Below are 13,490 nucleotides of genomic sequence, written 5' to 3'. Positions count from 1 at the left end.
CTGCATGTGCCCTGACCAGGGATCGAACACACAGCCTTGGGAAGACACTCTAACCATCTGAGCTACCCGGCTAAGGCCAGAATTAGATATTTTAAATGTTCTGCATAGGGGCAAAGGTAAGGAGATTTTAAAAATATCAGCGTTATAGGGCAGCATGGTTTCATGGGTGGTCATTCATTTACTCAGTTAACACTTATCAAGAATCTCCAATGTGCTGGACACTAGGTAGGAGTCCTGGGCAAACCATGGCTCTGGGGAGGGGCTGGGTACAGACTGGACTTATTACTTCAATAAGTTCCCAGTCTGGTGGGGAGACAGACACAGGAACGGTGTGATAAAGGGCCATGGTGGGGGTGCATGCTGGAAGAAGGGGCCACCAGCTGTGCTTAGCGTCTCATTTGAGCTGGGTATTAAGGAATGAGAGACATCGGCCAGCAGAGAAGCTAGGCTCAGGCATTGCAGGAGGCTGAAACAACTTGAGAAAGGCAGTGAGCGAGCTTGGTCTGCTGGGGAAACAGGTTTGGAGTGAGGTGGGAAGGTGATGAGAAGATAAGGCACTAGGTTCTTGGTGCCACCTGAGGTGTCGGGCTGAGTCCTGCAGGCTGCTGGGAAACTTGAGAGAGATGTGATCAGATTGTGTTGTATAAATAGAATTCTAGAATGGGCTGGCGAGGTAAGCGCTGAGTCAGGGAGCCCAGTTAGGAAGCTCTCACAGTGGTTCAGGATGAGAGAGGACAGGACTCACTCAGCGCTGCGACTGGGAGGGTGGCTTTCAGAGGCCGAGCCTGCCGTCTAGGGGACAGATAAAGAAGGAAGAGAAGAAGATCAAGAGTGTTTTCTGGCCCTACCTGGTTTGGCTCAGTGGATAGAGCGTCGGCCTGCAGACTGAAGGGTCCCAGGTTCGATTCCGGTCAAGGGCATGTACCTTGGTTGCTGGCACATCCCCAGTAGGGGGTGAGCAGGAGGCAGCTGATTGATGTTTCTCTCTCATCAATGTTTCTAATTCTCTATCCCTCTCCCTTGCTCTCTTTAAAAATCAATGAAATATATTAAAAAAAAAAAAAAGAGTGTTTTCTGTTTGGGCAACTGGGCTTCCAGGAGGAAGGAATAGAATTTGGGATGAAGGTGATAGGAGCCAAAGGGAAGGAGAAAGATGGTGTAGTTTGAAGTGCCATCCGAGGCGCCAGATAGAGGCATCCTTTTGAAAGGGACCCAGGTTGCTGAAGACTTGAGGGTGTGGATGAGAACACAGTCAGTCAGGCACATAGGGGGAGCACCTCCAAGGAGGAGGAGGATGGAAGAAGAGCAGCCAGGGAGACCTGAGAGGGGCACCATGAGGCCCATCAGGGAGAGTTTTAGGGAAAAGCAGCCCATGAGAGAGCTGAATGCAGCAGCAGGGCCAAATAGTGTTAGCATTCAAACGTATTAGTGTTTGGGCTTGGCACATTGGAGCTGCCCATATTTTTGTTACTCAAAAGCCTGGTTGTGATAAATGATATTCGTGGAGCATTGCCAGAAGGCGTGGCAGCTCTTCCATTCCACTGAGAGTCTGCATCGCTGAGTCCAGCCAGACCATCAGAGAGCCATGCTCTTAGGCTGCCCTGACGTGACCCTATTAGAGTCTGTTTTATTGCATTGCCCTTTGGTGTTTGTTCTGATGTCTATTTTCATGGAGGGACAGTCTTGCAAGAGGGTTACATGGTAGGAACTTTTGGGGTGCGCTGAGGTCCTTGTCCACTGGGTTACTCATCATCTCCTACTCATAGAATGTCTCTGAGAAAAATCTGTATCCTGAACAACCAAGATTCTTTTGTTTTATAGGAACTATAAACTTGTATAACTGCTATTTTCTTTTCTGCCTTGGTTACTGGGGAGCTCAAAGCCAAATTTGCAATTGAAATTCAGTAAATATTTAGCAATTTAATAGCATACATTTCTATATCCTAACTCTTCTTTTTCTTTTATTCCTCCTTCCCTAATTTCTTAACCTATTTTAATAGTTTTGTACTTTTTATATTTTTATAAGTCACTATAAATCCTTTTTGGAACTAGGAGTTGTATAAGAAAGAGAAGGAAGCCATCAATGAGTTACCTATGTCCTTGGCAACCTATCTTCAGACAAGTAAACCAGGCTTTTTACATTATTATTATTATTTTTTTTAAATAGGAAAGTTTCTTTAGAAAGCCACATAGATAGAATAAGTGAGCTGTAGAAGAATGGACTCAGGAACCAAGTTACAGGCAAAAGAAGGGTCCTGAGAGAGAAGGATTAAAGGTAACACCCCTGGGGGGGGAGGGGGGAGAGGACAGGAAAGGCGCAGGTGTGCTCCCAAGAGGGAGAGCACCACATTATTTTTTTATTGAAATTGTAGAAACAACCCAAAGAGATACCTGATCTCTTCATAGCCAGCTAATAACAACAGCTATTTTTATCTGGTATCTAGTAAATTACATGCAAGTTTCAGGATTTTCTAGGGGCACTGCCTTTTCTCTATGCAGATGTTCAAACAGATGCAAGCTTCCCGTGGGGCCTCCCGGGCAAAATGCTGACCTAAGGGCCATGTGGTAAACGCATTGCTGTGTGAACAGATGTTGCAAAGGCACATCCAGCAGCCGTCTCTGAGCAGGCTCTGCGAGGCTGGCGTGTTCTGCAGCCTCGTTGAAGTCAGGGTCTTAGTAGGACGAAGGTTGGTGGGTGGGTACTCTGCTCTGGGGCAGGACTCAGCTGGTAGAGACGTCATTACAACATGGAATCAGGACTTTGAAAGCTGAAGGGATCCTAGAGATCATGGAGGATTATCATCTGACAGATAATCCCCATGAAACCAAGACTAGGCCTGGTATCCAGGATAGAGATGAATGGTTGGTTTTGTTTGTGAAAGAGAGTGGTTTCTTGAATATCCAGGCTGGTATTTATTATCCACTGGATGGATTTGAAGTACCACCTGGGTCCAGTGCCATAAAATGGGAAACCGTGAAACACGATGACATGATTTTCCTGTGTGGCTTGCATGTCAGCTTCACGGCAGTTTTAAATGACCACAGCCCTTTCTCAACAGTGTGAAGATTGTATTTTTAAAAAAAGATTTCTTAAAATTTATTTTTAGAGGGAGGGGAAGGGAGAGGGAGAGATAGAGAGAGAAACATCCATGTGAGAGCAAGACATTGATTGGCTGCCTCCTGCACATCCCATTGGGGATTGAACCCACAACCCCGGGCATGTGCCCTGACTGGGAATCGAACCAGCAACCTTTCGGTGCAGGGGACAACGTCTAACCAACTGAGCCACACCAGCCAGGGCTCATGGCAGTTTTAATAGGGGCATTTCAGCGAAGTTCTCACTAGTGGTTCCATCCTGGGATTAGTAGAGACAGCGCCGATCGCAGAGGTACCTTGTCCTCCGCACTAAGTGATGGAGTGGTCTGTTGTTTGTAACGACATAGCAATAATACCAGATCCCCAGCTAAGCCACAAAAACCCACTTAAACCACAGTGTACCTTTAAGTGGATTAAGTTAGGTCCTAACCCTCTAACCACCATGAGTCAACTCGGAGACAGGAACGCTGCTCCGAAGGGTCCTGTGAATCAGCAGTTCCTGTGCTTTTTCATGCTTGCTGGCCAGGATGGTGACAGCTAATCAAGGTGAATGAGTACTAACCACCCAAGTGTGCTGAATGCTTCACTTGCATGATCTCATTTGATTCTTTTGTCTCCTCCATGAGGTAGGCACTGTTGTTACTCCCTTTTAGGCACCTTGCCTAATGGTGGTACAGCTAGTGAGAGGAACCAAGACTGAATCCCAGTCCCTCTGCCTTAGATCCTGCACTCACCACTGGACTACACTGCCACCCACTCCTCTTGCTTGGCAGCCCAGGGAGACTGGGTCTCTCTGCTTCCTGGCCTGGGTTCAGGATTCTGGTGACATTGGGAATGGGGAAGGAGATCAGTTCTCCTGGGATAAAGGCCATCCATAGCCTTTCTATTTCTCTATCTTTATTGTCTCCCAGTTCCAGAAATGGCTGCTCTGTTCCCTTCCCCTGCTGTCACCTGTTGATTGCTTCCTCACCTATGGTGGAACAGAACGGGGCTACTGGTCCTGCTCCCACACTCCTGTCCTCAAAGCTAGCAGAAAGCCATCCTCGGGCTTTCTAAGAGTTATATATATGCTGTACATGCAAAGAATGGGCATACTAGTAGATGCCAATGACAGGTCTTTATGGGTTTTATGGAGCCTGGAGACCGAGAGTAACTTTGCCCCCTATCTCATTACTTGGGAGAAGGGAGGGGCCTCAGTCATGTCTGCTACCTACATGGGTGGGTGGACTGGTCCAGTCAGCAGCCCAGTGAGAAGCAGGGGGAGTTCAGTGATGGCCTCTCCGGTGTGCTCTGCACTGCTGAGTTCAAAGGTTCAAAAATGACTGAAACATGGCCCCTGCCCTTGGAGCTTACCTCTCGGAGAGGAAACAGGCAGGAAAGGGTAATTTCACTTTCAGTGGGGTGTTAACTAGAGGTGAGCGCAGAGGAGGGGCCAATAAGCCCAACGCTGAGGTGACATTTGAGCTCAGTCTTCATGGACAAGTAAGGGCCTGGTGAACAGTGGTGAGAAAGAACTGTGTCAGGCTGAGGGAATGGCATCAATGAAACTTTCAAGAGTGAAATGCAAAGGTGTATTAGGAGGGACTACAGAGAGTTTGGTTGGCAAACCTGAACACATAGGAGAATTCCTGAGACATGGTTGACCCTTAAATGTCAGTCCAATTAGTGGAGTATAGAGTATGAGGTGGTGATGAGTCTGAAGCCATTTATGGGTGTGTGTATAAGAAAACAGTGGTAGATGGTGGTCGGTGGTCATAAACACTTAGAATTTATTGTATACTAACAACATGCCAGACACCTATGCTGAGTACTTTATATGGATTAATTTAGTTAATCCTCACAAGAATCCTATGAGGAGGATACTCCTATTCTTTGATGAGGAAAGTGAGGTCCAAGATCTCACAGCTAGTCAGAGATAGAACTGGGATTTGAACTATCTGAGTCTGGTTCCAGAACCTGCCTTAACTGTTGCCCCGAATTGCCTGTCTGAAGGCTGTGAAAGTGGTGACATGGTCAAGCCTGCTTTTAAAATAGACCGTGCTGGCTGAAATGCGGAGAGTGGATATAAAGGGGAAAGGAGGCTCATGGGCCTGCCGGGGCTGTGTGCCAGCATTGTGTAGATGCACTTACATCATCTCATTTAATCCTCCTAACCCTCTGTAGGTTGGTATTATTAGAGTTGGGGAAGCTGAAGGTCAGAGTAGTTGAATAACTTGCCCCAGATCACTCAGCTAGAAAGGAGTAGAACTGGTTTGATTCCAGAGCCCACGTCTTCTGCAGGCAGTCTTCGCCTACCCTCTACCAAAACATCCCACAGAAAGAACAAAGCACCCCACAGAAACGACAACACACCGAGGCCCGTCCTGTGGTTGGAGGTGTTACTTCCCCTGTGAGTTCCACCTTCTCAGTTTCTGTGGTGCTGAGTGTGTGTCAGTAGAGCTTTGCTCCCCATGTCCTTCGAGTTCCTTCCTGGCTCACCTGAAGAATTCATCCCTCTCACCCTCCATCCTGGGGACACGCAGAAGGCTCTGTGTTGAGTCCCAGCTGCAGTCGTGGCCCCTTGGGGAGCAGGCCTGTCCGTCAGGTGGACCAGCCCATCTCGGCCTGAGCTCCCTTTCCTATGCATTTGGCTCTCAGAGTGGTATATCGAAGGTCTTTGTTTTTAATCATAATAATAGTTCACCTATTTTCTTTCTGTGCTGATCAGCGGGAGCCAGTTGGGGGTGGTAGCAAATCTTCCTTTAATTTCAACTGTGATGGATTATCACTTCCCATAAAACGGTGTTTAATTAGTACCTGTGCCCAAAGGTTTTTAACTATTGAGCTCATTTGATTATTATTGGGAATCAGTATGTTGGCGTTAGGAAGCTCCATGGAGCCTGTAGCCCCATACCCTCAATTTCTTCCTTAAAAAAACACAACACGCACCTCAACTATGTTATATTCCTTCCTACAAACCAGCTCAAAGAAGCTTTAAAATTTTTCCCACAAGAGGGAAGAAGGTAGTTATTTTCCCGTCCCTGACCGGCATCTGTTTTCCTCTTGTTCGGCCTCTTCTTTCTTCTCAGGCACAAGGACCTTTCTTTTTTTTTTTTTTTTTGCTTGTGTCCAAGACCTGACACTGAGAGCCACCATCAGGCGGTCAGTGTGGTGGCAGTGGGGCTGCTGTAGCACTGGAATGGAACCCGTTAGCCACAGCACGGCCAACAGGTCACGAACAGTGCTAAGGACCTTTCTTGATGCTGCTTCCTTCACCTTGCTTTGCACTCACCCCCCTCATCCCTTCTAGTTTGCCCTGTACCACTTGAACAAGATTCATATTGCAGCACCATACTTTTTCTTTCCTTCCTTCTTGGGGCAGGAGTCAGCTTTCAGGTGCTGTGCCTTCCTGTGCAGGAGCGAGAAGGCAGGGACTGGAGCAGCGCAGAGCAGCGCTGCTGTCTGGGCTCCCCAGGGCCTTTCCTAGCACCAGGCAGCCTGGGACATTGCCTACATGGCTGGCTTTTCTCTTGTCTTTTCAAGTTCAGAGCTGTGGTGTGCAGTGAATGTGTGTGCGTGGGTATGTGTTTGTATGGGACATAGGTTTAATACAGGCTGTGTAAATGCCTATTGCTCAGAAGGTGGCTTTGAATACAATACGTTTTGCGATTCAGATTTAAAGCAGAGCAAAACCAGAAACCCCTGCCTACAAACTTTTTTTTTTTTTGGTTTCCTGCAGAAGAGAAGTGAGAGAAGAAATAATTCTACTCTGGGGAAATGCATAATTTAGAAGCCGGCTGCGTGTATAAGAAAACAGACCCTGTGGCTGCTCTATAAACCCAGACTGGCAGCCTGGGCTCTTTGTTTCCTTTTCGTCCCTCAGTGTTTGTCTAAGACTGAGGAGCCCCGTGCTCTTCGTGCTCCCCACTGGGCAGCGAAGGCATGGCCTCGGGGAGTGGCCAGCCCTGAGCAAGCCTCCTGCTCGCTTCTGTTCCTTACCCTGCAAACACTTCCTTTCCTGGGAATGCTGTTCTTCCTGAGAGTGGGAGAGGAGTATTGGGAAGCGCAAGGGCATTTCAGGAAACCAAGTACCCTGTGGTACTTGAACACAGAAGAGCCTTGCTATCCCATGGGCTTTGGTTCTACCCACTCCCAGAGTGGGCCCAGCGGGAGGTGAATGGGACCTGCAGCCAAGGGCCATGTCTTTTCCTGCCGCATCTCCCCGCTGTGGCCAGGCCCAACACTGAGTCAATCAGTTGTCACCTCCATAGTCTTCAAGTTATTTTATAATGTTCAGTTTAACCAGATTTCACAGCTTTCAAAAGAGACTGTGCAGGGAAGACTGGGCCCCTACAGGCCTGAATTCCTTCAACAATGGGACATCTCATGGATGTGGACCCTGCTTGGCTCGGGGGTGCACAAGGGACAGGCAGGATAAGGGTAGTGACCACTGTTGTCCTTCAGGCCAGTGCCGGCGGGTGGGATTGACCACTCAGGAAGATGGAGTTCCGGGATGCAGTGGCCTTCAGTGGCCGCTGGGGCGGGGTGCGGGGGTGTGGGGGGGGGATGATGTCAGGGGGGAGGGCAGCCTCCCTTGGGAAGATTTGATTCCAGTGAGGTTTAGAGGAAAAAGAACTATGATTTGCAGACTTTCTCTAGATAGCCAGATGGATTCCAGACATAATCCAGCCAGGAAGATTGGTTTTGTTTATCTTCCTCCCCGGTCTCTCAAAATAATTTTATCTTCAAAGCCTGACACAGGTGGTAATTAACACTCTGGTTCTCCTTGGAGGGAGGCAAGTGGGAACACCACCCCCGGTAGTGAAGCTCAGGGACTAGGCGGGTCCAGAAGCCTCAGGCAGGTGAGCCTGAGCAGGCAGAGGGATGCTTAGACCTAGGGGCCCTCTGACCTTTACTTGGACACACCCTGGGAACCATCCCACAGTCTCAGTGTCCTTGGTCCCCAATAGAACAAAGGAGCCGAGGTTCTGATAGGAGAGAGATTTGGCCACCGTGGGATGAGTAAGGGGAAGGTTGAGGGTTGAGGAGGAATTCTGGTACAATTCACTATCATTGTGAATTTTAGGTGCAGGAGTTTATTTCATTGGTTTCATTTATTCACTTGAGGGTTTTTTGTTTGCTTGCTGGCTTGCTTGTTTTTAATATACTAAGCATCTACTTCTGGGCAAGATAGAGCAAAGGGAACTACTTCTCCCAACAAAGCTGGCCAGCCATGAGGGCCCTGGCTGGTTGGGAACTTGATCCTTTGTATCCCATGCTTAGTGTGGGGCGTATTGGAGTTCACGTGTTGGAAATGGATGAGAAATCCAGATGTCACTGTTGATGTAGTGACTCTCTGGAGGCTGCATTTCTCCTTTCACTCCTGCCATTTATCTTAGTCGGCTCAGGAGAGGGGGGCCCTTAGGAGCCCTCTCCCAGGGGCTACAGGTAGCACATTTACGCCTGGCCTGTTGCAGGGCTCCCTAGAATGGTGATCATGCCAGTTTGCTGTATGTCGGTGGAGGGACTGCTGAGAGCCCTGAACCTCCAACTCGAGGAAAGCAGCAGTTCTGGGATCTCCGGTGGCTTCTTTCTCCTTCATGGGGCATCTTGACACAGTGCAGGAAGCAGAAGGGGGTCATTTCATCCTATAACTGTTGCCCTCCTGGTGGCAGTTGGACTCGACTTGCTTTGCAGGAAGCCCAGCTCCATCAGCTAATGATATTCCCTTATCTTGGTACTGCAGGCTGCTGAGCGCCGGCCGGAGACCTCTGCTTGAGGGTCCTTCCTCTGAAGACATCGCCAGTGTGTGGAGCCCGCCCCACACCCACTCCCTGCCACACCACGGCCTTTACCTGTGTCTTCCGGTGTTTCCCCTGCGACCCGTCCTGTGGGAGTGCCTCGTGGGCTGCCCCAGAGTTCACCCCACGCTCAGCGGCGCCAATGGTGAAGATGACAAGATCCAAGACTTTCCAGGCCTATCTGCCTTCCTGCCACCGGACCTACAGCTGCATTCACTGCAGAGCCCACTTGGCCAATCATGATGAACTCATTTCCAAGGTATACGTTCCCTGCAGGCCTGCCTTGCCTTGCCCGGGGGAGGGCACGTCCTGCCCCTAAAGGTGCAGAAGGTTACAAGCTCTCCAAGAGCCTGGGTATTGGTGCTGCATCTTCCATACCAGGGGAGGAGGTGTGGGAGTTAGGGAGGGGCTGACCCACATGGCTGTCTCATCCAACTGAGAAATAACTGAGTTGGGGAGGGCGTGTGCTAGTTTGTTATTTTGGAAATTGGATGCCATCCCTGTTGGAGGCTGTGGGGAATGGTGGCTCGCAGGCCAGAGGGGAGAGGGGCTAAGGAGGGATTGGAGTCTTTGGCTTGGCTTGCTTGGCGTAGGTTGGCAGACGAACACGGTCTAGAATGCTGCCTGCCTGGAAAGCGAGTGGGAAGAAAGTTGGTGGGGCCAGGATGCCTTGTAGTGGGTTCTTAGCTGAGATGAGGTGAGGATACTGCCTTTCAAGGTCATGAGACTGTTGACTTTGGGGAGGACCAGAGTGACTTGGTGAAGAGCTGACTCACTGGCCTGTGGGGACCATTAGGGCCTTAACATGGCATTTGATCCCAATTAGAAGAGAAAATGGAACCCTATTTTCCAGAGGAGCCTTGGCAACTGCTTCCTAAAGTTGGGGTGGGGGTGGGAGGATATGAAAAAATAAATAAACCCAACATCTCCGTTGTACAGTCTAGGAACTGGCTCCTTCAAGCAGCACCCTCAGGGGAGCTGCTTCCCTCCTGGCCCTGAATTCCTACGGGAGGAGAAACAGGTTTTACGAGGCTACATAAAAAGGAGAAAGAGATCACGGAGGACTTTTCCCTTAAAAAAAAAAACCACACAAAAAAACTCCTTCCTCTGAACCTGTACTACATGCCATTCAAGCAAAAAAAAAATAAATAAATAAATAAAAGAAAAAGAAAAAAGATAAAAAGAAACAAACAAGCCTTTATGCAGACCCAGACTAAGTTTTAAAAAAATGCTAGAAAAGGTGGCATCGTTTTCCCTGCCCCAGGCCTGGGAGCCCCAGCCAGAGAGGGAGGAAGGAGCAGCAGTTCTACAACAGTCGTGTCCAGCTGGCTGACCCACCAGGACATGAGGAAGGCTGCTGAACAACCACGTGTGGTGTAGGGATTCTTAAGTCAGGACCCGGGTTGGACCTCCTCCTCCTAGGCCTATTCCAGGGTCTAGGGTTACCACAGACCTTGAACCCTGGAGCCCTCTGAGTCCCGGCACCTGGCCCACTTCCCTTCTCTGGGTTTCTTCCAGTTACTCTCCTTCCTGCTGTTTCTGCTTCAGCCAGCCCATAGCTTCCTCCTCTGTCACCTAACTCGTGTTGTCTTAGATGCCTTGGATCTTACGGGAACCCCTTGAGTGTGGAAGTTTGAATGGGGGAGGCTGTGTCAGCGAGGGAAGACAGGATTCAGTCAGTCCTTTTTGCTTTGGAAGAGTGCCTGCAAGCTTGAAGGGAAAATGTGAGTTGTCCTATTTCTGAAAACCTCCAGAGAAAGTGGAAGCCAAGACATTTTTTTTTTTAATACCAGGAAGAAGTGCTCTGTATCATAAGAAATTGAGGGACCAGTGAAATGTATTTTAGCGCCTTCTCTGTCCTAAAGTCCTGCTACTTGACACTGTTATCTCACTTAACCTTCATAAGAAGCCTTTAAAGTAGGTGACATTAGTCATATTTCATTTTTTAAAATACCTTCAGGCTTCTTTTTCCCCCTTTAAATATGTTTTTTTTATTGATTTTTTTTTAGAGAGAGAGAGAGAGAGAGAGAGAGATAGACACATCAATGAGAGAGAAACATCAACATCGATCGGCTGCCTCCTGCACACTCCCTGCTAGGGATTGAGCCTACAACCCAGGCATGTGTCCCAATTGGAAATCAAACCACAGACCTCTTGATGTATGGTTTGATACTCAACCACTGAGCCACACCAGTTGGGCGATACTAGTCATATTTTATATGGATGGAGAAGTTGAGAGTTATAAATGTTGCCCAAGAACTTAAATTGGAGGCTCAAAAAAGAGAGAGCAATTACTTTGAGCATGTTTAAGAAGGATTTCTGGAAGAAGTAGGCCCTGTAGGATAGGCTGAAGTGACTATGGGGAGATGGCAATCAAAGTCACTCTCATCTCTGGCCTGGTATACGGGGTCTTGGATGATCTGGCAGAGCCGACCTTTTGAGTTAGGGCTCCTGCCAGTTCCTTGCTTTATGTTCCAACCACTTGGAACTAAGCAGCAATCCCTAAATATACAGACAGGATTTCAGGCTGCTGTGCCTCAGCCAAGGGCGGCCCTTTTCCCTCACCTTCCTCTCTCCCAGGAGCCCCTACACAGTCTTTGCCACCTGGGGCCATTGCCTACTAGCTTTGTATCCTCTGGGTCAGAATCCCACCCAAGGCAAGAGCTCAATAAATGATCAAATACATGGATGGATGGAGCCTGACCTTTGGGAGAAGACAAGTGACGAGCAAGAGAGACTTTGTTGGCCTCATGCCCTCTCTCCTGGGCCTTCTGGGGCAAAAAGGCTCATTCACAAATCCAGGCCAAAGTCAGCACAGGCTTTAGTTTCATTGGCCACAACCGGTGCACAGATGGGGTGCATTAGAGCTTGATGATTTAAAGAGTTGGGTTAAATGCCTGGCTGTGGGTTAGGACTGAGGGAACTGTGGCTGGCACCACACAAAGTTTCCTTTATTTCACTCCCCAGCCACCCCCGGCGTTAAGTAATCTATAGATTCTTCTGCAGGTCCGCTTAACAGGAAGATCATTGCCCCAGCCCCCTCCTTGGAAAATGGGCCTTTCTTTTCATTTTGTTCCTCCCTTCCATCTAAGAAAGTTCAGGGAGAGAATGTTTCTCCTGTTCTCCCCCCTTGAGGTAATCTGTGTGGTTTCAGGGTCAGCCCCGTGGGAGTTAGGCACTGGGAAGCAGATAACTTGGGCAGCCGTGTAATTAAACGATACGTTGTGCTTGTAATAGAGCCTTTGATCTGGAAGCTTGACATTCCATTGTTTGGTCTAAAAAAAGAAAAGATGACACAAAGGTCCAGAGAACTGCAGCCCTGAGTGTTTGGCCAGCAGAGAACAGGGGATGGTACCAAGACTTTGGGCTCCCTTCCTACCAGTGTGACTAAGCCCACATGGAAATGCATAGCTGTCAAAGGATTTGAACAATTAGGGCCACATTGGCATGTGGGGTAAAGAATCCTGCACCGAGTGGTCCACCTTCCCAGCTTGCTCTAGATCCTCAGACGCCTGGCATCAACTGTCCAGCCTCTGATTCCCAGCCCCTCACTAATCAGAGGGGTGAGATGATATTTGCTGTGTCTAATGCCTAGGAGCTAGCACTGTGCTCACTGTGTGCCCTCTTCCTAACAGTGCTGAGTGGTAAGTGTACCTTACTGTGTGTGGAGGGGGGAGCAGGTTTACCTCACTGGGTTGCTATGAGGCCGGATGAGATCATAGATGTGTGGGTGGTTTGTAAATCAAAGAAAGCTCTATGCAAGTATAAAGTGGTTCCTCTGCTTCTCTTGGCCTTGCTGTCCCAAAAAAAAAAAAAAAAAGAAAGAAAGAAAGAAAGAAAGAAAGAAAGAGAGAGAGAGAGAGAGAGAGAGAGAGAGAGAGAGAGAGAGAGAGAGAGAGAGAGAGAGAGAGAGAGAGAGAGAGAGAGAGAGAGAGAGAGAGAGAGAGAGAGAGAGAGAGAGAGAGAGAGAGAGAGAGAGAGAGAGAGAAAGAAAGAAAGAAAGAAAGAAAGAAAGAAAGGGAAAAGAAGAAAGAAAAAAGGAAAGACAAGGGGTGAGGTGGAGGGGATTGTTCCTGCTGACATCAAGCAAATTTCCATTAGCCAAGATAGTTTCCCTTTAGACCATGGAGCACAAGGAGTTAGACAAGGAGGAAAAGGAAATAGAAGAAATCGACAGCGAAGATGTACGTGTCTGCAGAAAGGTAACAGCTTTCGCTCGGTGGGATGATGGCTGGGGGTGGGTAGGTGAGTCGAGAGAACTATCTGGGGAATGTGCTGAGGCATCATCCTACAGCTTCTTTCTTGGGGGTGTTGTGCTCTGAGTGTTTGCCTGCAGAGGTGTTTTGAGTTGGCATGAGGAATTGCTCACACTGTAGTTTCTTACTTAATGGTGCAAGCCCCAGGATAAAGTTATACCTGGGTTATAAATAATAATGGTTTCCATTGGCCCCGTTAGTTGCCCTGAGTAAAAACCATCCAACGCTCATTTCAGTGGGGACTATTATGGAAACCTGGATCTTCACAAAGCTTTTCCCTGAAAACTTCCTCTGTCGTCGTCATTCCCTTCCCTCCCACCTGCTAACCCTACTGTGGCATCCTGGAGTAGGCCATTTG

At 48.5% G+C, this 13,490-nt stretch overlaps 1 protein-coding gene across 1 annotated transcript in view; it reads left to right on the top strand.

The window, feature by feature from the left end:
- The window catches only part of YPEL2 (yippee-like 2), a 92,986-nt gene that overhangs the window by 46,126 nt on the left and 33,370 nt on the right, over nt 1-13,490 (top strand). The window contains exon 3 of the mRNA XM_005858581.2: nt 8,822-9,135. Within this exon, the coding sequence (XP_005858643.1) occupies nt 9,019-9,135 (117 nt within the window). The 5' untranslated portion in view covers nt 8,822-9,018. The remainder of the gene's footprint in view (nt 1-8,821; nt 9,136-13,490) is intronic.

Source organism: Myotis brandtii, unplaced genomic scaffold, assembly GCF_000412655.1.
Source record: "Myotis brandtii unplaced genomic scaffold, ASM41265v1 scaffold120, whole genome shotgun sequence".
Taxonomy (NCBI): domain Eukaryota; kingdom Metazoa; phylum Chordata; class Mammalia; order Chiroptera; family Vespertilionidae; genus Myotis; species Myotis brandtii.
Note: the sequence above shows the minus strand (reverse complement) of the source record. Positions and strands in the feature narration are given on the sequence as shown.